At 45.2% G+C, this 24,300-nt stretch overlaps 1 protein-coding gene across 1 annotated transcript in view; it reads left to right on the plus strand.

Moving 5' to 3' along the window:
• Positions 1-24,300, plus strand: part of rab3c (RAB3C, member RAS oncogene family) — a 388,416-nt gene that overhangs the window by 358,886 nt on the left and 5,230 nt on the right. The window contains exon 3 of the mRNA XM_070862550.1: positions 13,173-13,297. Within this exon, the coding sequence (XP_070718651.1) occupies positions 13,173-13,297 (125 nt within the window). The remainder of the gene's footprint in view (positions 1-13,172; positions 13,298-24,300) is intronic.

Here is a 24,300-nt window from a genome sequence, read left to right on the forward strand (position 1 = left end):
TGGACATGAGTCCATGATCGGATCAGCCATGATCGTATTAAATGGCGGAGCAGGCTCAAGGGCCCGTATGGGCTGCTCCTGCTCCTATTTCTTATGTTCTTATCTTCTTATAAAAGCAAGGAAGTCTTGCTACAGTTATTCAGGGTATTGGTGATGCCACACCTAGAATGCTGCGTACAGTTTTGGTTTCCATATTTAAGAAAGGATATACTTGTTTTGGAGGCAGTTAGAAGGTTCACTAAGTTTATTCTGGAGATGAGGGAGTTGACATATGAGGAAAGGTTGAGTAGGTTGAGTAGGTTGGGCCTCTACTCATTGGAATTCAGAAGAATGAGAGGTGATCTTATCGAAAGTATAAGATTATGAGGGGGCTTGACAAGGTGGATGCAGAGAGGATGTTTCCACTGATAGGGTGACTAGAACTAGGGAGCATAATCTTAGAATAAGGGGCCACCCATTTAAAATTGAGATGAGGAGGAATTTCTTCTCTCAGAGGGTTGTAAATCTGTGGAATTCACTGCCTTTGATCGCTGTGGAAGGTGGGTCATTGAATAAATTTAAGACAGAGATAGACAGTTTTTTATCTGATAAGGGAATAAGGGGTTATGGGGAGGGGCAGGGAAGTGGACCCGAGTCCATGATCGGATCAGCCATGATCATACTAAATGGCGGAACAGGCTCGAGTGGCTGTTTGACCTACTCCTCCTATTTCTTATGTTCTTGTGTTCTTATCAGATCGGCAGTGGGCAGAGCGATGGTGCCAGCGCAAGGCTGCAACATTTTCTGCCTTAAATCTGTTGGTGAGCAGCAAGCGCTCAACAAGCCACTGATAGGCTGCTTGCCAATCATGGGAGGGGTTTGGTGAAATACAATGGCTCCTCTGTGGATCCAATCCAGACCTTGGGCACAGAATTTGGAAAGGGGCACTATGAGTGCCCTTAGAGATCCTAAATGGCATCTGCGGCACGTGCGTGCACTTCTGGTGCGAGTTTCAATGAAAGCCATATTGGTAAGGGCGTTAGTGTGTCCGTAGTGAGCGTCCGCCGAACAAATGCAGATTAGACAGATTATGACTTCAATCAGCATGTAAGGCTGATTTGACACCAGCGCTATAATGTTGGAGCTCAATGCTCCAGCTAACGCCCTCTCTTAAGCTCAAACAGCCAAACACATGTTCAACAGCAGGAAGAAACCTCCACCAGATCTATTTGAAGGGATCATCAACTACTTACAGGTTAGTTGATGATTGATTTCTACTGGTTGTTGCTGCTATTGTACTAATTTCTAATGCTTTCTACAGTTCTTTAAAGTTGCTAAAGCCTACAGGGAGTATTGTGGCAGGTGCTGAAGGACTTTTTCCTGACTTGAAGGCTTCTGCACAAACCACTTGCTCCCAGACATGGGTGCAGTAGTAGGTAGTTCACTTGGCCTACAGCATGACTGGGAAAATGAGCAGAGGTGCCAGAGAGCAGGGCAAGCTACTAGAAGAGGGAGGAGGGAGAGAAGGGCTTTCAGCAGGAGGCCATATCTGCCCAGGGTGTTCAGGAAGTAATTCTCCTAACGGTCAGTGAACAACTCATTTGACTGCGATACCAGTAAATGCAACCTCAATTTCCCGTTCATCAACATTCCCACACCTTATCTTCCCTCTGTTACTGACCATCACAGTGCCCGCTTGGCCACAATGCAAAAATAAAAACCAACACAAAATAAACATTCCAAACCAAATTTATAAAGCAAAAATTCCACTCTTTCAGTCAAAAATCAACTAATCACCTTTGTGCCTGTTTTCCGTGTGTCTTTGCCTGTCCTAGTGCTCCTACACAGTGCTACCTCAGTGGCTGCAGCATGGCTGGGGGAAGGCTGCTGACTTTCAGTGGGGGAGACTGCAGGTGGTTTTGGAGGATGACCTCAAGCAGCTTTAGAATAGAAGGCCGGTATTGGACTGCACCATCTCGACTTGGGTGGCAGCAGTCTGGGCTGACTGGCTGACAGGCAACAGCAAAGGCACTGGCGGAGTGACAGTGGTGCAAGCATGAATGTTATCATCTTGAGAGGACAGCAGGTTCATGGTCCATGGAGCCACTGCCAATCCCCGCCCCCAGGGCGGTGCCTCAGCCATCCTAGTAATCTGTTGGAGGACAGATTGCTGGTCAGCTGTGACTTGCTGAGCTTGTATGACAGAGGTCTGAGCGTCAACTGCAGCACCCAGATGTTGGGTGGCTTCTGTTTGTACTGCAGTGGAAGCTGAGACATCGCCATCAGACGCTGCATCATGTTTGCAGGTGTGCTAATGCATCACTCATTTCATTGCGCATACCCATCAGCCTTCTTTTGTAGCCACCCTATAGAATTGTTCATCTGAATTCTCTGCAGCAGAACTCTTGTACGACCTCGCCCTCTGGTATGCTGGTACCTACACTACCCTTATCTCCTGCCCTGGCTGCAGGCCGCTCATTCCTGATATCTCACCACGTGCAGATCCTGCGTCCAAATTATCCTCTAAATTTTTTGAGTTACGGTGTTTCTGCTTCATCAATGTCTTCCACCTGTTGCTTTTCCACCACTGCCTGGCCAAGTGGCAGTTCTTGGGTATCTGAAAGGAGAAAGGCACAAGGGTAGGGTTGGGTTGAGGGGAGGGGGCTAAGCAAGAGGTGCATGCTTACACAATCTGCAGCTTGTAATCAGAAGAGATTGTGGGATGAGGGGGAAATGGGATGTGAGAAGGAGGATTAGGTATGAGGATACAGTCATCTTCTATCTTTTCAGCCCTGCGTCTAGCCATGGCTGCGCCAATGATAGCGAGCACCGTCTCCTCCATGGGGATAGGACATGCAGCCGTACCTTTCCCCCAGCACTTAGCTGCAGCTGTCTCTGGTTATGCGCCACCTTGTCCTGCAAGAGAGAAATAATTGTGTCAGTGAGTGTGGTGCAATGTGTTTGGCTGTCATGGTTACATAGCTGGCGGCGTGTGTAAACTGTGACATGTGAGTGTGAGGCTTACTAAGTGTATGAAGATGAGGTGAAGCTATGAATGTGAGGTATGAGTCATGATTGATAGAGATTGGTGGTAGGTGAGTGATGTGGGTGTGGTGACTTGAGAAGTATGTGAGGCCAAAACTGCAGTTGGTGGGTTATGGCATTTGAAGATACAGTCACTGATCGACACCACTTGTGTGAGATCATTAAACTTCTTCCTGTACTCTATGCAAGTCCTCGACTTGACTCTTGGCATTGACTGCCTGCCGCGGTTATCTGGTCCCACCAGCTTTGCAAAGTTTATCTGGAGGTCCTCCTGACCCACTGTGGATAGAGCACATCTCTCCTCCTCTCCACATCCTCCACCAAGGCCTCCAGTGCAGCGTCAGAAAATCTTGGAGCCCTCTCTCTCCCCATTGTGCCATTTTTATGCCTTATTCTAGGTCAGAATGTTTTCCAAAATGACTTCCAACACCTGCTTCAGCCATAATTCATCTCCCCTTTAAGAGGTGCAGGCTGGCTATAAATAGTGCAGACTAGCTTTAAGTGATGCTAGCCTTTCACAATTTTGTGATCCTGCTCAGGAGTGCAGCCAGTCAACAGTGCTGGCTGCAGGCTGCAATCATGTAAATTAGCAGGCTGCATCGGAAGCAATGGCCACCGGTTAATTCTGCATCGCGATCCCTGCGCCCTTTTTTGGATCCTGTCCAAATTAACACCCCCTTAAACCTTAAAATGAGGGGGGAGGCAATTCCAAGGGTGGGGACCTACTGAGCAGCATGGAGTGGATGGGAAGATTTATTTGTGGTCAGGAGGACAATTCATGCAATTTCTGGCCTCCCAAAAATCAGTGGCATCAAGGTTTTGACCCCATTTTTAGAGCAGCCTGCAGCAGTCCTGTTAAGGACCATCATCACCATCATCATCATCATCATCATAGGAAGTCCCTCGGAATCGAGGCAGACTTGCTTCCACTCCAAAAGTGAGTTCTTAGATGACTGAACAGTCCAATACGAGAACCACATTACCTGTCACAGGTGAGACAGACAGTCGTTGAGGGAAGGGGTGGGTGGGACAGGTTTGCCGCATGTTCTTTCCGCTGCCTGCGCTTGGTTTCTGCATGCTCTCGGCGATGAGACTCGAGGTGCTCAGCGCCCTCCCTGATGCACTTCCTCCACTTAGGGCGGTCTTTGGCCAGGGACTCCCAGGTGTCGGTGGGGATGTTGCACTTTATCAAGGAGGCTTTGAGGGTGTCCTTGAAACGTTTCCTCTGCCCACCTTTGGCTCATTAAGGACCACTGGTTTATCCGCTCTACATCTGGTACCACTGGTCGAAACATGCATAACGCACATTCTACCCATTGGTATCTGAAAATTGTGTTGGGGTCCTACAACCAATTTAAATAAGACTTTTGCCTGTTTTGGACGGAAGTGCTGACATCCATTTCAAAGCCCGCTCATAAATCGAGTCAGGTGGGCCTCACACGGCCAGGAGGTAGCAGGATTTTGTTTTGTCTGCCTCACCCACCATCCCTCTCCCATTTATCAGCATGAATGTGGCTGTATGTCGATGAAAATTATCATCCATGTCCCTTCAACACCAATCTATATGTACCCTTTCCATTATCCCTGCATTGTCAACTCAACATAAACATTATCTTGCTTTAAACACCTTCGACAGCCTCTGCTTGATGATGGTTTACATTTTCACATCTCTTTAATCAGTTCTAGTGTTTTTGTCAGTGTATTGATATGCTTGTTATTATGAAGGTTATGAAAATCTTTCAGCTGTGCATTTTATTTTTTTTAATGTATAAATTTCATATTACTTTTATTTAGCCGCACATTGCCGACAACAATGCAAAACTGCCTATTTTTAGTTTAAAATTATTTGCAGGCACACCCTAGATCTTTATGACCTCCCCTCCCAAGATCACAATATGACACAAAATCTAAATAAATGCCTCTCCAGCACAGCAATACTACAATTTTCCTTTTTTTCAAAAGTTGCTGTAGAATTGAATTTTCAGGCAGGCTCGGTTCCAGAAAGAGTCTTCTGTGAGAAATCAGCTGTGAAACCAACCTAGTGAATGGTAAGTAAGGCATGTTGACACTGCAGCTGACATATAGCTGCTGCAGTAGAAACATTTGAGAGTGGCTTTCCTATTATTTTCATTTTAACCCAAATTAAATATATATTTCTGCTCCTGAACAGAATTGGCAAGGTGATGATGTCATCAGGCTGCCATATCATTGTACCCTCTCCATGTAGTCACATGGTAAGGCACTTAGTAAAACGGCAACACTACCCATTTAAGCTGGTTCGCTTTTTAAAAATCTGTCTGGTGCTTTAGCTGAATTAAGTGAACTACAACATCTATTGTTTCCAGGGCAACTATTAACTCGGGCTAAATAGCCTTTGAGATCGAGCCATGCTAATCTCAAACATTTCCTTTAATTTACTGCCTGACATTCTGTACTGTGAGTCACATCAGACACATTGCTTTCTATACATTGAGACAAATTTATGAAATGCATAGTCCAGGAAATAAATGCATGGTCATTAATGTTAATTTGTTCAGCTGCTTCTGTGCAGCACTTCGCTGTTGTAATACTGAATACGACATCTGGAGGTAAAAGGAAATACATTGTTCATTTTAACATGGAAACTCTCAGCACAATGTAATTACTAATACCTGTAGTGTATTTGGAATCAGCTTATAAACACATAAGGTGATAGAACTCCATCTCAGCTTTTAATTTTCATTGCAGCTTTTAATTTTTCACCTCTGCAAAGTGCTAATGGTTGATCAAGAACACACGGCACAGACAAGTTCACACCAGTTTGCAAAAACCTGGTTGCATTCTGGCTTTAGTTTTTATATTTATTTGGGTCATCCAGGTACCTGACACAGGCAGAGACCTGTCACAGTAACAGCTTGCACTTATGTAGCATTTTAAAGTAATAAAGTGCTTCACAGAGGGGGTGAAACTGAGACTGAGAAATTGAGGAAGAGGGATTAAGGAGGGTGACTGAAAACCAGATCAAAGAAGTAGGTTTTGAGGAGGTTTTTGAAGAGGATATAGCAAGGCAGAGGGGCTTAAATAGTTCCACAGTGTGGAGATGAAAAGACAGAAGGCTCTGTAGCCAAAAGTGAAATGAAGAGATGGGGGATGCAAAGGAAAATAGGACTGGATGAAGTAGAAACATAGAAACATAGAAAAATAGGTGCAGAGTAGGCCATTCGGCCCTTCTAGCCTGCACCGCCATTCAATGAGTTCATGGCTGAACATGCAACTTCAGTACCCGCTTTCTGCTTTCTCGCCATACCCCTTGATTCCCCTAGTAGTAAGGACTTCATCTAACTCCCTTTTGAATATATTTAGTGAATTGGCCTCAACAACTTTCTGTGGTAGAGAATTCCACAGGTTCACCACTCTCTGGGTAAAGAAGTTTCTCCTCATCTCGGTCCTAAATGGCTTACCCCTTATCCTTAGACTGTGGCCCCTGGTTCTGGACTTCCCCAATTGGGAACATTCTTCCTGCATCTAACCTGTCTAAACCCGTCAGAATTTTAAACGTTTCTATGAGGTCCCCTCTCATTCTTCTGAACCCCAGTGAATACAAGCCCAGTTGATCCAGTCTTTCTTGATAGGTCAGTCCCACCATCCCGGGAATCAGTCTGGTGAACCTTCGCTGCACTCCCTCAATAGCAAGAATGTCCTTCCTCAAGTTAGGAGACCAAAACTGTACACAATACTCCAGGTGTGGCCTCACCAAGGCCCTGTACACCTGTAGCAACACCTCCCTGCCCCTGTACTCAAATCCCCTCGCTATGAAGGCCAACATGCCATTTGCTTTCTTAACCGCCTGCTGTACCTGCATGCCAACATTCAATGACTGATGTACCATGACACCCAGGTCTCGTTGCATCTCTCCTTTTCCTAATCTGTCACCATTCAGATAATAGTCTGTCTCTCTGTTTTTACCACCAAAGTGGATAACCTCACATTTATCCACATTATACTTCATCTGCCATGAATTTGCCCACTCACCTAACCTATCCAAGTCACTCTGCAGCCTCATAGCATCCTCCTCGCAGCTCACACTGCCACCCAACTTGGTATCATCCGCAAATTTGGAGATACTACATTTAATCCCCTTGTCTAAATCATTAATGTACAGTGTAAACAGCTGAGGCCCCAGCAGAGAACCCTGCGGCACCCCACTTGTCACTGCCTGCCATTCTGAAAAGTACCCATTTACTCCTACTCTTTGCTTCCTGTCTGACAACCAGTTCTCAATCCATGTCAGCACACTACCCCCAATCCCATGTGCTTTAACTTTGCACATTAATCTCTTGTGTAGGACCTTGTCGCAAGCCTTCTGAAAGTCCAAATATACCACATCAATTGGTTCTCCCTTGTCCACTCTACTGGAAACATCCTCAAAAAATTCCAGAAGATTTGTCAAGCATGATTTCCCTTTCACAAATCCATGCTGACTTGGACCTATCATGTCACCTCTTTCCAAATGCGCGACTATGACATCCTTAATAATTGATTCCATCATTTTACCCACTACTGAGGTCAGGCTGACCGGTCTATAATTCTCTGTTTTCGCTCTCCCTCCTTTTTTAAAAAGTGGGGTTACATTGGCTACCCTCCACTCCATAGGAACTGATCCAGAGTCAATGGAATGTTGGAAAATGACTGTCAATGCATCCGCTATTTCAAAGGCCACCTCCTTAAGTACTCTGGGATGCAGTCCATCATGCCCTGGGGATTTATCGGCCTTCAATCCCATCAATTTCCCCAACACAATTTCCCGACTAATAAGGATTTCCCTCAGTTCCTCCTCCTTACGAGACCCTCTGACCCCTTTTATATCCGGAAGGTTGTTTGTGTCCTCCTTAGTGAATACCGAACCAAAGTACTTGTTCAATTGGTCTGCCATTTCTTTGTTCCCCGTTATGACTGCCCCTGATTCTGACTGCAGGGGACCTACGTTTGTCTTTACTAACTTTTTCTCTTTACATATCGATATAAACTTTTGCAATCCATCTTAATGTTCCCTGCAAGCTTCTTCTCGTACTCCATTTTCCCTGCCCTAATCAAACCCTTTGTCCTCCTCTGCTGAGTTCTAAATTTCTCCCAGTCCCCGGGTTCGCTGCTATTTCTGGCCTATTTGTATGCCACTTCCTTGGCTTTAATACTATCCCTGATTTCCCTTGATAGCCACGGTTGAGCCACCTTCCCTTTTTTATTTTTACGCCAGACAGGAATGTACAATTGTTGCATTTCATCCATGCGGTCTCTAAATGTCTGCCATTGCCCATCCACAGTCAACCCCTTAAGTATCATTCGCCAATCTATCCTAGCCAATTCATGCCTTATACCTTCAAAGTTACCCTTCTTTAAGTTCTGGACCATGGTCTCTGAATTGTTTCATTCTCCATCCTAATGCAGAATTCCACCATATTAAGGTCACTCTTCCCCAAGGGGCCTCGCACAACGAGATTGCTAATTAATCCTCTCTCATTACACAACACCCAGTCTAAGATGGCCTCCCCCCTAGTTGGTTCCTCGACATATTGGTCTAGAAAACCATCCCTTATGCACTCCAGGAAATCCTCCTCCACCGTATTGCTTCCAGTTTGGCTAGCCCAATCTATGTGCATATTAAAGTCACCCATTATAACTGCTGCACCTTTATTGCATGCACCCCTAACTTCCTGTTTGATGCCCTCCCCAACATCACTACTACTGTTTGGAGGTCTGTACACAACTCCCACTAACGTTTTTTGGCCTTTGGTGTTCTGCAGCTCCACCCATATAGATTCCACATCATCCAAGTTAATGTCCTTCCTAACTATTGCATTAATCTCCTCTTTAACCAGCAATGCTACCCCACCTCCTTTTCCTTTTATTCTATCCTTCCTGAATGTTGAATACCCCTGGATGTTGAGTTCCCAGTCCTGATCATCCTGGAGCCACGTCTCCGTAATCTCGATCACATCATATTTGTTAACATCTATTTGCACAGTTAATTCATCCACCTTATTACAGATACTCCTTGCATTAAGACACAAAGCCTTCAGGCTTGTTTTTTTAATACCCTTTGTCCTTTTAGAATTTTGCTGTACAGTGGCCCTTTTTGTTCTTTGCCTTGGGTTTCTCTGCCCTCCCCTTTTCCTCATCTTCTTTCTGTCTTTTGCTTTTGTCTTCTTTTTGTTTCCCTCTGTCTCCCTGCATTGGTTCCCATCCCCCTGCCATATTAGTTTAACTCCTCCCCAACAGCACTAGCAAACACTCCCCCTAGGACATTGGTTCTGGTCCTGCCCAGGTGCAGACTGTCCGGTTTGTACTGGTCCCACCTCCCCCAGAACCGGTTCCAATGCCCCAGGAATTTGAATCTCTCCCTGCTGCACCACTGCTCAAGCCACGTATTCATCTGCGCTATCCTGCGATTCCTACTCTGACTAGCACGTGGCACTGGTAGCAATCCCGAGATTACTACTTTTGAGGTCCTACTTTTTAAATTTAGCTCCTAGCTCCTTAAATTCGTTTTGTAGGACCTCATCCCTTTTTTTATCTATGTCGTTGGTACCAATGTGCACCACGACAACTGGCTGTTCTCCCTCCCTTTTTAGAATGTCCTGCACCCACTCCGAGACATCCTTGACCCTTGCACGAGGGAGGCAACATACCATCCTGGAGTCTCGGTTGCGGCCGCAGAAACGCCTATCTATTCCCCGCACAATTGAATCCCCTATCACTATCGCTCTCCTACTCTTTTTTTCTGCCCTCCTGTGCAACAGAGCCAGCCACAGTGCCATGAACTTGGCTGCTGCTGCCCTCCCCTGATGAGTCATCCCCCCCAACAGTACTCAAAGCAGTGTATCTGTTTTGCAGGGGGATGACCCCAGGGGACCCCTGCACTACCTTCCTTGCACTACTCTTCCTGCTGGTCTTCCATTCCCTATCTGGCTGTGGACCCTTCTCCTGCGGTAAGACCAACTCGCTACACGTGCTACTCACGTCATTCTCAGCATCGTGGATGCTCCAGAGTGAATCCACCCTCGGCTCCAATTCCGCAACACGGTCCGTCAGGAGCTGAAGGCGGATATACTTCCCGCACACGTAGTCGTCAGGGACACCGGAAGTGTCCCTGAGTTCCCACATGGTACAGGAGGAGCGTATCACGTGACAGCGCTCTCCTGTCATGACTTAACCCTTAGATTAACTTAAATTGGCAACAACAATGCTAAAGTTTACTCACTGTTATCGAAGAGGAAAAAAAACTACTCACCAATCACCAGCCAATCACTTACACTCTTGGCTGTGAAGTCACCTTTCTGTTTCTTTCTACTACTATTTTGCCTTCTCCCTGTAGCTGCACAAGCCTCTCACTGACCCCGGAACTCCCGCCTCACCACGCACCTCCTCGACGCTGCTCCTGGTCTCACTGGCCTTTATAGGCCTCTCGCTGGCCTTTATAGGCCTCTCGCCGACCCCGGAACTCCCGCCTCACCACGCACCTCCTCGACGCTGCTCCCGGTCTCACTGGCCTTTATAGGCCTCTCGCCGACCCCGGAACTTCCGCCTTTCCACGCACCTCCTCGTTGCAGATGGAGGGTTGAGGCCATGGAGCTATATGTAGATGAGGACAAAGATATTAAAAATGATGTGCAGATGGACAAGGGACAAGTGACAGGCACAGAAATAATAAGGGAATAGGATTAGTATGGGATAGAATGCAGTAGACAGGATTTTTAATAGGTTGTGATTTATGAAGGAAAGAATTCCAGAGGCCACCAACGATTAATTGAATCTGGGGGTGGAAAAGGCATGGTAAAAATTTGAGTGACAGTGAGAGTGAGATAAGGCAGAGGCAGGCAATGTTACAGAGATGGAAATAGGGGAAATTATTTTTATATCTGCTGTATTCGGAGTTTTATTAGTCTGTGATTTGCATTATAGCTGGGACATACACTATGTTCCTTTTAGTATTACTTATCCTCAATTCACGCTTTTATCCATCCCAATCCTTGTATCTAATAAAATAATTTTTCTTTATATTACTGTAAAATTTCAGCTTATATTTTTTTGCTCATCATCATAGGCAGTCCCTTGGAATCGAGGAAGACTTGCTTCCACTCCTAGCATGAGTTCTTAGGTGGCTGTACAGTCCAATACGTGAACCACAGTCTCTGTCATAGGTGGAACAGACAGTGGTTGAAGGAAAGGGTGGGCGGGGAGTCTGGTTTGCCACACGCTCCTTCTGTTGCCTGCGCTTGATTTTTGCATGCTCTCAGCGATGAGACTCGAGGAGCTCAGCGCTCTCCAGGATGCACTTCCTCCCTTCCTCCACTTAGGGCGGTCTTTGGCCAGGGAGTCCCAGGTGTCAGTGGGGATGTCACACGTGTTCTTGCTCTGCTTCCCCTTTATATTACCTAGAACTATTCTTGTCGACCCAAAGCTTTGGAGCAAGTGTGAAGTTGAATTTCATTGAGATCTGTTCTGGGATCTGCTCTACTTGAACAATATGTCTCAAACGTAACCTCACTCCTTACTGTACCAGTGTGATATTTTCCATTCCCCGCACAGTAAAAGTTAATACAGTATTAACTTTGCAATGACTAAAAGTGAATTGTGAATCTGTGCCCACCATATTAAATGTGATGAGTATTCCTGGTTTGATGGTGCCATCAAATTGGTTAGTGAGATGTTTGCCAATAGAGAAGGAAAATTAAGTGCCAAGTCTCTGGTGGATCAGTCTTGTGGCTCTTAGAATAGTTGGCTGAAGAGCAGCATTGTAGGGGTATGGAAGCAGATCTGCCTGTCTTCCTGGTTGTGGAAGAATGGAGGAAAGCATAAAGAGGAAAAACAATAAAAATGAAAAAAAGGAAAACACAGGAACACAGTTGAACACAGGCATGTGTAAAAATACTGCCATAAAAATATGGTGGAATCGAGGTATTTTCTCTACGTGTTGCTTGGTGTGCATTAGCCAGGTATTTCTAATATAAGGCAGGTTTCCTCTCTACTCATCACATTTAATTAAACTGCAACTACCTGAAAAGACTCCTCCACACAGAGAATAGATGGTTTCACTTTTAAGTTACACTGCAAATATTAGTGTAACACCGGAGTTTTATAAAACTCCTGTCTGATTTTTCAATTAAAGCTTTCCATTAAACAGTAAACAAGAGAATTTTCTACAGATATGTTAGGTCATATGTTAATATACACAGCATAATATTTAAGTGAAACTGTTAATTTTCTTGTTGGTTGAGTTTCTTCGGGTGGTCTGTAACTGTTGAGGTGATTTCAAGGCTCTTGATACTAATTCTCTGTCACAGTGTGACAGAAGTTGCATGAAAAAGTAGGTCACCGGATATATGATTACTGAGTAGCTTTTTGTCCTCTGAAAGGTCACATTAGCACTATAAAAATAATCGATCTTTCAAGATTGTGTGCTATTTCATCACTTTGCATCTGAAATCATTTACAGAAAGGGCATAGTAAAGCATATCAATAGTTTATGCTCAATATTTTATTAAGGGAAATATTCCATGATGTTACTTAGCAACTGAATCCCATGCTCCTTTCTGGTGGAAAATTAAACAAACGAAGTATTGTGTGAATATATAGAACCAAATTTTAAATGGATTTGCTTGGTTGGAAAGGATTTAGAGGATTGTTGGTGGCTTTAAATTTGTGACTCATTTTATGAAGTGTGTTTTATTTTGCGTAAGATGAGGTATCATACAGATCTTTCACTGAACTATGTCCATTACAAGGGATGCATTTTGCCCCATTCCTTCTCTTTGTCATGCCTTGTGCCCCTTGCTATTCCAACCCAGGTCTGATGAGGAATCCACCTGACAGATTCCACTCCTTCTTATTGCACCACTACCAGTGTTATAGACATTATCCTTAAGATTTGTAAGTCACCATGTCTTAGTAAAATCTTTAGAATTGATTGGGACTGGAGTTGTGGAGAAAATTTTATCAACCAGAAATTCATCAATATAAATATAGCCCATATTTCTAAAAGTTTTTCATTTGTGACAATCAGCTATTGAGAAGCATTATGATTTGCACAATATTGCTATTATTTTAACAAAAGTAACAAACCTCTCTATAATGTATTTCTAAGATGATAGTATTCTCCAATTTCCTCTTAGGTCAACCCAAATCAAGACATACTCCTGGGACAACGCTCAGGTTATACTGGTTGGCAACAAATGTGACATGGAAGATGAAAGGATAGTATCTATGGAGAGAGGAAAGCAACTGGCAGACCAACTTGGTATGTTTGGCCGATGTGAATTGTCTTGTTCAGCATTAACTTTGGCTTGTCCTTAATGCATTTTGTTGATAACGTATTGTTACAAATTCAGGTCTCCTGTAGATATTTTCTCGGGTTCAGTACCGCCAATTGCCCCTGAAAGTAATCTGAGCATCTTACTTTTATCGACGTTGATTCTCAGTGCCCTATATCCGCTTGTACGATAGTATACCTTCTAATGATCTGATCTGAATATTCATGTCCTTTGCATGTCTATTACTTCAACCCTTCTGAAGGTGGACTGGGCAAACACTTGATGAAATGAGGCCAGATATGAATTTTTCAACTGCCTTAATTCACAATAAGGTGACCATACAGAACAGCTGTTACATCTAGGATGCCTTAATTCAATCCATACAATTTATCACGTAATATAAAATAAATAACTAGCCATAATAGCACACATTGTAAGTTATTTTGCTTAACTTAAGTTTCTTCTAACTATTCTCCAGCATTTCTAATCCCTTTGCCTCAGAAAGATCTCATTGCTTTCCCTTCAACAAACCTGACTGCCCTCACAGCCATCCTGTTTCATAAATGCCTCGCTGTCAGTCTGTGTCCCAGTTTCTCTCTCTTTATCGCTCTGTGTTCACAGAAAAAAAATTATATAGACAAGCTAACAAACACTTATTGTTTAGTCGCTGAGGGAAACAATCTTCTATTTAGCATATTTATCACCTTTCATCTGGGTGCCCTTTTTTTTAAAAAAATATTAAAAGTAACATTTCTTTCAAATATTTTGTGAAAAATGGACAAAAAATCCTGAAATGTGACACTTATATTTTTGATAATCTAACTATATCACATATTAGATAACCCAGTAGTACACTGCAGTAAGTGACCTTACAACTTTCTGTTCTCTTGTTGTCTGATGCCATATTGTGCTGCTCTTTAACGGCTCTGAAAATCTGAAGACTGTATCCACCAAGATTGCTCTGGTGCTCTCCAAAGCTGATCATGACAGAGTTTGGGGTGTTAGTGGGAGGGGACCTAATGGGACAACCAGGCACCTGTGCCACTGCAGACACAACTCTGACACCTGCTTGGCCCATGCAGCTGGAAAATGCAGCATTGGCTTACCACCGAGGAAGAGGGAATTGCCCATGCACCCCCCAAAAACCCAGCCATGTTACCTTCAGCTCCATGTAAAGGGGACGATCAAAATATTGGCAAAAAGAATTCAATCTTCTGTAGTATAGGACATTTGAGGTCTTTCAACCTTCGCCCCCCCACCCCCTCCACCCCTCATGGGCCCCACTAACGCACATCTGGAAGTCGGCATGCTTTAATTAACTGGGCATACCAACCTCCGGTATTACACCGAGTCCCAAATGACCCAAAAAAGCAGGAATGCCTGGAATAGGAGTCCATGCCTCTGGATTCCCCACAAAGTGGGTGCATGTTCCACTTCTTAAAGGAAGGCCTTAAAATCCTGAAATTGGTGGCGACTTGGTGAAACCAGGTCCCTACCGTTTTCTGGTGGGTTTCGCAGATTACCCACAGGAGTTATACTGGGAATCCAGCAAACTCTCTGAGGAATTTCAGGGCCAACAACTAACACAGCTTTGATGATAGCCCAGAAATTCTGCTCTTTTATGGGTCAGAATTTGGATGTTATGGCATCAAAGGGGCAAGAACTTGGGCAAAGCACTTCACTAACAGGTTTCTGTCCCTTAATTAGTGGAATGATAGCTTCCAATGGGGGTGGGGTGAGGAGGTTTTACTGCCCTACCATCCCAACATTATTTTGATGGTATGGTGGAGTGGGAATTTTGTCCTACCTGGAAATTCTGCAAGATACATGGTCAACGTGACCAGCAATAGGCCCCACAAAGCCAGATTCAAATGGCATTCGATTGCTTTAGAATTAAGGGTCCACCTTCAAGGGAGGTGCAAAGAGGAATTTGGCACAACTATAATTCTTTGGCCCAACCAGCTTTTGATTCTGTCTCAGTGGCAGAGAGACCTCTGGCGTCCTATAATTTATATTTGTGGGTACCCCCAGAGTGCTGCCTGGCACAGACACCCACCCCTAATATTGAAAGCTATGATTGAATCTGCCTCCACAAAGGCTTTCAAAAGGGAATTGGATAAGTACCTGAAGGGAAAAAATTGCAGGGCTATAGGGGAAAGGGCAGGGTAGTGGGAGTGGCTGAGGTGCTCTTGCAGCGAGCCAGCACGGGCTCGATGGGCCGAATGGCCTCCTTTTGTGCTGTAACCATTCTACGATTACATAATATGGCTATGATCCTGTCCCCTTGGGTTAGATATGGAGTCATGCCAGGGACAAAGTATCACACCTTCACACTGCTGGAATCACAATGGTGCCACTGGAATTTCAGTGCCCATTTGTTTAAATTAGTCCTATCTTCCAAAAGGTTCTAAAATTCTAAATTAAATAAAGTGAATTTGGGTATTAAGAACCTTAGAGCCATTAAGATAAATAAGCATCACTTAGAATTTATCCTTTGGAAGTAAAGTCCATCTCTATGATAAATTACACAATAAATAATCAATATCTCTTATTAAATGCTATGCTGAGCATATCTGGAAAACACTAGTGTAAAATTAAATGAAAATCTTTAACTGACAAGTTTTTGAGGAATTTCAATCATCGTAAAGAATAAGGTAGAAATCGTGGGCAGACAATGCAATCATGTCTACCGTGCCATAGTTATGCCAGAGGGTGGGATGTAGGAAAAGGTGGGCAGCCGGGAGAACTGTGAAGAAAGCTCCCTGTGCAGAGACTGAGTGCAGCAGGATATAAAACTGCCTTCTGCTTTAAGGGGTAATGGCAGCATTGAAGGAAGCAGGCAAACTGGGAGAGAAGGATAGCAGCCTGATCAAAGAGAAGAGCAGCGAATATTTCTGAATTAAACCTGTTGCTCTGCTGACTGAAATGCAGAGCGGGAAAGGCACTCTCTTTGGAGTTGTGGCAGGAAACTCCTGAAATCTGTGATGTGCACTTTTTGGAGGGAAATGGCTGTGGCAGTGAGTGCTACCTCTTGATCTCTAGGATTCCGCAGGAAGAAGATCAATGATGCAACTAGGACAGCCAAGGTAGGTGTATTCCTTCCCGTGAACCTTTGGTGCAATTTCTATTTATGGCACTCCATCATACTTTACTCTTACTTGACCTCAAGGGCTGTAATCTGCACCAATGACCCCTGCTCCTATCACCACATGCAACCTGTACGTGCACCTTCCCTCATAGTGTGCATGCATGAGAAGCTATCCCTAATTCACCACACCTATGCTTTCATGTTTACTGGATTACCTTAAGTATCTAACTCATAGAACAAGATATTTTTCCAACCTTCAATGCTATACTTAGGTCTTCTCTTTTATGTTCGTTTAAAGGAGAATGTGGCCCATAATGACTGAAAATCTTGAGCTACAGATGGTGGTTCACCGGTCATACAAGGCATCTCACCCTACCAGAGGAAGAAGTACTGGAGCTCTCGGGTGGCATATCACTGATGTTGTTTGAGACAGAGAAGTAGGAGGGAAAGTGGCAGTTGTAGTTTTGTCTGTAAGCATCTGCCCCGTCTCATGTCTCAGGATCAGCGACAAGGTTACAAGAAACTTCATTATTCATCTTCAAGTGCTACACAGAACACCTCTACATAACTATTATTCTAATCTCTTTTTCTTTTCTTTTAGCTGAAGCACAGCAAGGAGGAGCAGAAGGAAGAGAGATGGCAAGACCCTTCAATCTCTGCAAACCCCACCACATTTTCATGTACTGCACATTCACTGACTTACTTCTCCACCTGAGAGGATACAGCTACTGGCAATTAGGTTTTGTCACTAGGTGATATAGAGCACAAGGGCATGCGGAGGAATCAGGTGTCAAAGTGCAGTCCGACATTTCTGAGGATAGGCTCAGTCGACAATAGCCCCACTGGAAGAACCGGTTGGTTGCTCAAATGAGCTCTCAGGTACGTGTTCATGTATGGGGGGTGGTCCGATCCCTGACCCTGGGGCTGAGTCGCAATCCCTGGGGGCGGGGGGGAGGTGCGGTTGAGACCGATCCCTGACCCTGGGGCTGAGTCACAATCCCCGGAGGCCGGGGGTGGGACGGTAAAGTCCGATCCCTGACCCTGGGGCTGAGTCGCAATACCCGGGGGAGGGGTGGAGGGGTGCCGAGGGGGTTGTTCCAAGCCCGGGGATTGTGGGCTGCTGGTGGTGCACTTGGGCGGCTAGGAGGAAGCACTCCTGCTCCTCCCAGCCCACAAGAATTGCTCCCCGAGGCTGAGGTCACCTCGTTGCAGCCACCAGGAATCCTGAGCCCCAGAATCCCCGGCCGCCTGCAGTTAAACTTGCAAAGCAGGTTAAAGCAGAGACTTCAGGCCTCATTATAATATTTAAATTGCCAACCCATCTCCTGGCAGCGCATTGGCTTCCCTCCCCCGTCTCGCCTGTGTAAAAGGTGAAAGTGGACAGGTTGGGGCTGGGTTTTAGCTTTCCACAACTTTCACTTCACTCCCTCCAACCCGCCCGTTGTTTTCCTGTGAAAATTCCAGCCAATGTCCTGTGATGATGATTGTGCCTGTTCAAAGGCAGATTTTAGAAAGATAAGAAGGGAGCTAAAGAAATGGAGGTGGCACAGGATTATTGTTCAGAAATGGGTGCAATATAAGTGCATACAACGAAAAAGAGACTACTTCAAATTTCAAGATGCCATTAATAAATAAAGAGGTTAGAAACAATTTGAGATTTAAGAGGGCATAAAGCTATAATAAAATTTAAAAAATAAAAGAATACATAAAAAAAGGTGAAAAAAGGGATATGGAATGCAAGGAGAGAGTAGGAGGAGAGAATCTCAAATAATAGTAAACGAAACAGTAAAGTATTCTACAAATTATTAAATTTTCATTGGGACCTGGAAGGAGGAGATAGTGAACTGGTAGAAAATAAATTGGCAGGGTTACTTACCATCAATAATTACAAAAGGGAAGGATAATGCGGGAAATGGTACATCCTGAATTGGTTACAAGCAAGATAAGAGACATAGGGCCCGAAATTGTCCCGTGTTGGATTTGCAACGCATAATTCGAATGAGTGGGTCGAGTTGCGACACGGAGCCATGAGACGGTGGGTCAGTGACGCGCAGACATTACACCAATGTGTTGACATCATCAGCACTACACTGATGTGAGTAGCACAGCGCTGAGCATCGCAAGAGCGTCGAAAGAACGCACTGAAAAGTCGGCCGACACCAACAAAAATATCAGCTGCAGTGGCGGCACCTCCCCTTTAAGGGTGGCCGGAGCACTACAGCCACCAAAGCTTCTCGCACCGAGAACCTGTTGGTGGCATTGGCATGCGCAGCCCTTGCTCCCGCAGGGCAATTTCCCCCATGGGGCGCAAAGGGGCTGGCATGGGCCGATAAGGGGTTGGCGCGCACGGCGATGATGTCATCACCGTGGTGAAGTGCAAACCCCTTTTTGCCGGCGGAGCCCCAGGGACAATTCCAGGGGGACCACTCTGTGCGCAGCGCTCAGGCGAAAACCCTTTAGTCCATTCTAATTGCTGGCCACCAGCGGTAATTGGCCCGGCACAAAGGGGCAATTTCGGCCCCATAATAAATAAAAGGCAAGGATTAGAAAAGTCAGTTAAATTGATGGAGGACAAAGTGCTGGAACCTGAAGGGATATATCCAAGAATCATGAGTGAAATGGAAAAGAAATAGCAGAGGTCCCGGAAATTGTATTTATATTCCTTCAGGTTCCAGCACTTTGTCCTCCATCAATTTAACTGACTTTTCTAATCCTTGCCTTTTATTTATTATGGGGCCGAAATTGCCCCTTTGCGCCGGGCCAGTTAGAGTTCTATTGAGAGTGATTGGGTGCAGTTATGCCTTGGAGGACTGGAGTGGTCAATGCAATACTCTGTTTTAAAAAGGGAACAGACCAGACCTATTAGTTTAACATCTGCGACAAGGAAACATTTGAACAGTTAAAATGAAATAAAATTACTGTATATCTAGATGAGGCGATAATAAGAATTAGGAGCAGCCAACTTAGATTTCAGAAAGGAAGATCATTTTTGACAAACAGATGCCAAATATGATGGTTGAGGGAAATGTACTGGATATGGTCTACAGGACTTTCAAAACATCTTTTTACTAAGTACCATATAGAAGACTATTGGAGAAGATTAAGTGGTATGGAATTTGGGTGAAGATTAGAAAATTGGAACCAATAACTGATTAGAAGGGAAAGCAGAGTAGCAGTTAGGGGCAGTTTCTTAGGGCCCAAGTTTCCACAGGATAAAAAACGGGCGCCCCTCCGAGCTGGGCGCCCGTTTTTCGTGCCTAAAACGGCGCCAGAAAAAAAACGCGCTATTCTCGAGCGCTTTGCAGCTCCTTGTCTGTTTGGCGCGGCGCCCAGGGGGGCGGAGCCTACACTCGCGCCGATTTTGTACGTGGGAGGGGGCGGGTACTATTTAAATTAGTTTTTTTCCTGCCGGCAACGTTGCGCGTGCACGTTGGAGCGTCCGCGCACGCGCAGTGTGAAGGAAACATTGGCACTCGTCCATTTTTGTAGCTCTTTGTAGCTGTTTAATTTTTGAACATTTTTTAATAAAAGCACATTGCCATCAGCACATCAGCATTGAGGCTTCTTGCAGCCTTCTCACTGTCTCCTTCCCCTCCCCACCCTCCACGGCAACAAACGGCGGTTTCCTCCCCCTCCCTCCCCTCCATGGCAACAAACTGCTGTCTCCTTCCCCTCCCTCCCCTCCACGGCAACAAACGGCGGTTTCCTCCCCCTCCCTCCCCTCCATGGCAACAAACCGCTGTCTCCTCCCCCTCCCTCCCCTCCACGGCAACAAGCGGCGGTTTCCTCCCCCTCCCTCCCCTCCACGGCAACAAACGGCGGTTTCCTTCCCCTCCCTCCCCTCCACGGTGGCAACAAACCGCTGTCTCCTCCCCCTCCCTCCCCTCCACGGCAACAAACGGCGGTTTCCTTCCCCTCCCTCCCCTACACGGTGGCAACAAACCGCTGTCTCCTCCCCCTCCCTCCCCTCCACGGCAACAAACCGCTGTCTCCTCCCCCTCCCTCCCCTCCACGGCAACAAACGGCGGTTTCCTCCCCCTCCCTCCCCTCCACGGCAACAAACCGCTGTCTCCTCCCCCTCCCTCCCCTCCACGGCAACAAACGGCGGTTTCCTCCCCCTCCCTCCCCTCCACGGCAACAAACCGCTGTCTCCTCCCCCTCCCTCCCCTCCACGGCAACAAACCGCTGTCTCCTCCCCCTCCCTCCCCTCCGCGGCGGCAACAAACCGCTGTCTCCTTCCCCTCCCTCCCTTCCGCGGCAACAAACTGCTGTCTCCTCCCCCTCCCTCCCTTCCGCGGCAACAAACGGCGGTTTCCTTCCCCACCCCCCGCGGCAACGAACGATGGCTGAAGCACTTTCACACAGGTAGGAAGATGGTTTATTTAATCTTTTCTTTGCTTATAAATGTTTATTCAGGTTGGATTTATTTGTGTAATATTTGTAGAAGTATAAATAAGGATTGATTGTAGAATTGAATGACTTCCCTTCCCCCCCCCCCTCGTTCTGGACGCCTAATTTGTAACCTGTGCCTGATTTTTTAATGTGTAGAACAGGTTTTTTCAGTTCTACAAAAATCTTCACTTGCTCCATTCTACTTTAGTTTGGAGTACATTTTCACTGTGGAAACTTTGAAATCAGGCGTCAGTGGCCGGACACACCCCCTTTTGAAGAAAAAATTCTGTTCCAAAGTAGAACTGTTCTACCTGACTAGAACTGCAGGAAAAAAAATGTGGAGAATTGCGATTTCTAAGATAGTCCGTTCTCCACCAGTTGCTCCTAAAAATCAGGCGCAAATCATGTGGAAACTTGGGCCTTAGAATGGTTGAAAGTGAGTAGTGGTGTCTCACAGGGTTGTGTTCTGGAACTGCTGCTCTTCATTGAGTCTATCACTGATTTGGATAGAGGGCTAAAGGGAGCAGTATCTAAATTAGTAAACAATACTAAATAGGGGCATAGTAATAATTCTGAGAATCAAAGAAAGCTACAAGAGGATATTGATAAGATGGTGAAGTGAGTAAAAAAGTACATTGGATTTATGGAATTGAATGTTAGTATGTATGAGGTGGTACATTTTGGTAAAAATAACAGTAATAATTATACCTTGAATGGGGGAAAGATTGAATGTTGTGGAAGAAAATTAGGCTTTGCAGGATAAGGTTCACAAGACATTAAAATTAGTTCCTTCTGTGGATTTAAAAAAAAAGCTACTCGAATCCTAGGGTCTGGATTTTCGGTCTTCTGCCGTCCCCGTTAGTGCACCAGAGGAGCAGCAATGGTGACGGTAAGCACTTCCAGGCGGGCGACCAGCTTCCAGCGCCTCGTTGGGACTTTCGGTGCCAGTTTCGATGAGGCACGGAACATTACCGCCAGGAAGATGCGAGCCGGTGTGCAATGCCCCTGGTTGCAACACCGGCTCAATTTTTGACTGCCACCCGATCCATAGCACTCCATAGAGTACCCTGCTGGGACTGCCTGTGAAAGTGGGCGATCTGAGCTGTAGTAGTCACAGTGAGGTAAGTAATATCGACCTCAGGTAAATGTGATTGTTTTTTTTTGCGATTTATGTTGTGGTGGCGTGAGTTATTTATTGGGAATGTTTTTGGTGATTTATTTTTCCAGGTTTTCTTCCCCCCCCCAGGCCTCTCTTAGAGCGTTCCGAGGCAGGCTGTTTAGCTCTGGATTTGTGCTTGCTCAACCGGCCCACACTCAGGGCCCAGCTGCTGAATTTTTCTGACTGAGGCGCAAATTGTTCCCGGGCGTAAACGTTATCGCCCTGCCGCCATTACCTAATGAGCAGCCCTGGGTGTTTTGGCAAGAGGTCTCTTCCAGAAGAATTTACATTTTTACATTGACAATTCCCTGATCCAATGGCATAATTTGCATGTTTAAACTACTTTCAACAACCTAAATTGCATGCCACCAGTGCAAGTCTGAATGTATTGAATATGTGTTTGTGCTTCAAATCTATACAGTGGACAAATAAAAGCACTGTGAAGCATGTGTCGGCCCACGGGTAACACTAATCAGGAAAGCAGACGGACATTAGTTATGATGGATTCTTAATTAAGGAAATAGATAGCTTTTGATTTCAATGGAGTGAAAATCAGACAGGTGCAATGGGTGGGGGGGGGGGTGTTAGTAGATCTGCCAGATTATTGCCCATATGCTAAATTTACCCCAGAGTGCTGAGATTTGAGCTACCATTACCTGACTATTATAAATGCCAATCAGAGGACCATTGACAGCAGATCGAGGTCTGCAGGTAATTAAAAAAAATATATTGGGCTACGCATTCAATATTGGGCTACGCATTCAATTAATGACCTGTGCAAATGGACTCGCTGGCAAGACTGGTAAGTTGGCACTGGTGGCTAATTAGGCCAGTGCTAAACTTACCATGCAATGCCATCCTGGTGGCGTTTGTCCTGGCAGGAGGCCACAATTATGCGCGGCCATAGCATCATTGCGGCAAGAAGTGAGGCTATCATTTCAGAAAGCAGTGCAGTCCCTGAAAGTGGAACTGCCTTCTAAAATGAAAAAAATCAAAATCATTTTAAAAATAAGCAGTTTTTATCCCTAACAACCCAACTGCCTTCTGAAAAAAAATTAACATTAAAAAGAATTCCCAAATGGAAAATTCTTAAAGCTGAATTCCCTTCTGCACCTAAAAAAATTGGAAAAGTGCTTCAGCATTAACACAAATGGCTCAGCAAGCCAAGGAAGGGGCACCCAGGGCCTCGCAAGCAGCACTCCAGCTTTCTACAAGGTGTCAACACTGCAAGAGAGGTCCTCTACCCACAGGGGCCAGACGGCCTTCCAGAAAAGGATGCGGGACCAGATAACTGAGGCCGTCACTGCTTGGAGTGTTGCCCCCAGAACCTGGCTCCAATTCCCAAAGAAACTTCATGACCTCAGACCAGTGGTCAAGGTGAGTGAATGCATCTTTAAAATCCATCTCCTACTAATTGCACCACTAGCCTCACACACTGCTCATTGCATGACTCCTCCCCTGCCCCTCCCCTGCCCCTCACCCCCCCCCCCCCCTCCAATTACTCACCTACCAACAATCTGTACCAAACACAAGACACATCTCCCATTCCTAGCTTCACCTCAACCCCTTGGAGGATTCGGTGCTGGCCATTCTTGGCAGGGACATGGCTGTGCTATTAGCAGCGCTAAGGCCTTCACCAAAATGGCAGCCGCCAAGTCCCATGGGTGCCCAAGAAGGGCACTTTGCCACTGCCATTTTTGGCCATGATTCCAGCGCTAACGGGTGGCGCTATGGTAAGGAATTTCTAAGCCATTCTCTCTAACTTCCAGTAAAGCATTGCTCTATGTTCTATGTGTATCCTTTTTTTAAAGAAAACTTACAGTTTTCTCTATGTGAGACAACAATACAGTCAAGGTTATACATAGCTATTGAAAGCCAGACTAGATGCTTTCTATCATTGAAATTTGAGAAAGATTTAGAACATATGTCAGTTCAACCTTGCCACAAATTAGGGTGCATCGAAGAGATTCAAGAGACAGAATCTTCTAGAGGTGATGATATGTCATCTGTCTTTGCTGTTGCCTTTAGAAGATGAACTCCCACAGGATTGACAAGCAAGCAATGCTGAGGATATCAACTGGTAGAAGTCAAATAAATGAGCTGGATGTCGATCAGCCGTAAACATTGGAAGAAAATCAGATTGAGCTGGGGCAATACTGCAAAGAAATGTCAGGGAAGGGTTAGTTGATGATACCACTGACCCAAAACAATTAGACTGTTGTAAGACTGGAGATTATTTAAAACAGTTCTCAATCACTAATCAGTATTTATTCAGGCTAAAGGTGTATGCTTGTTTTGAATACTCAAAGTAACTTTTTGTTAAATACTCACTAATCCTAAATAATTTTACA

This window comes from Pristiophorus japonicus, chromosome 2, assembly GCF_044704955.1.
Source record: "Pristiophorus japonicus isolate sPriJap1 chromosome 2, sPriJap1.hap1, whole genome shotgun sequence".
NCBI classification, from domain to species: domain Eukaryota; kingdom Metazoa; phylum Chordata; class Chondrichthyes; family Pristiophoridae; genus Pristiophorus; species Pristiophorus japonicus.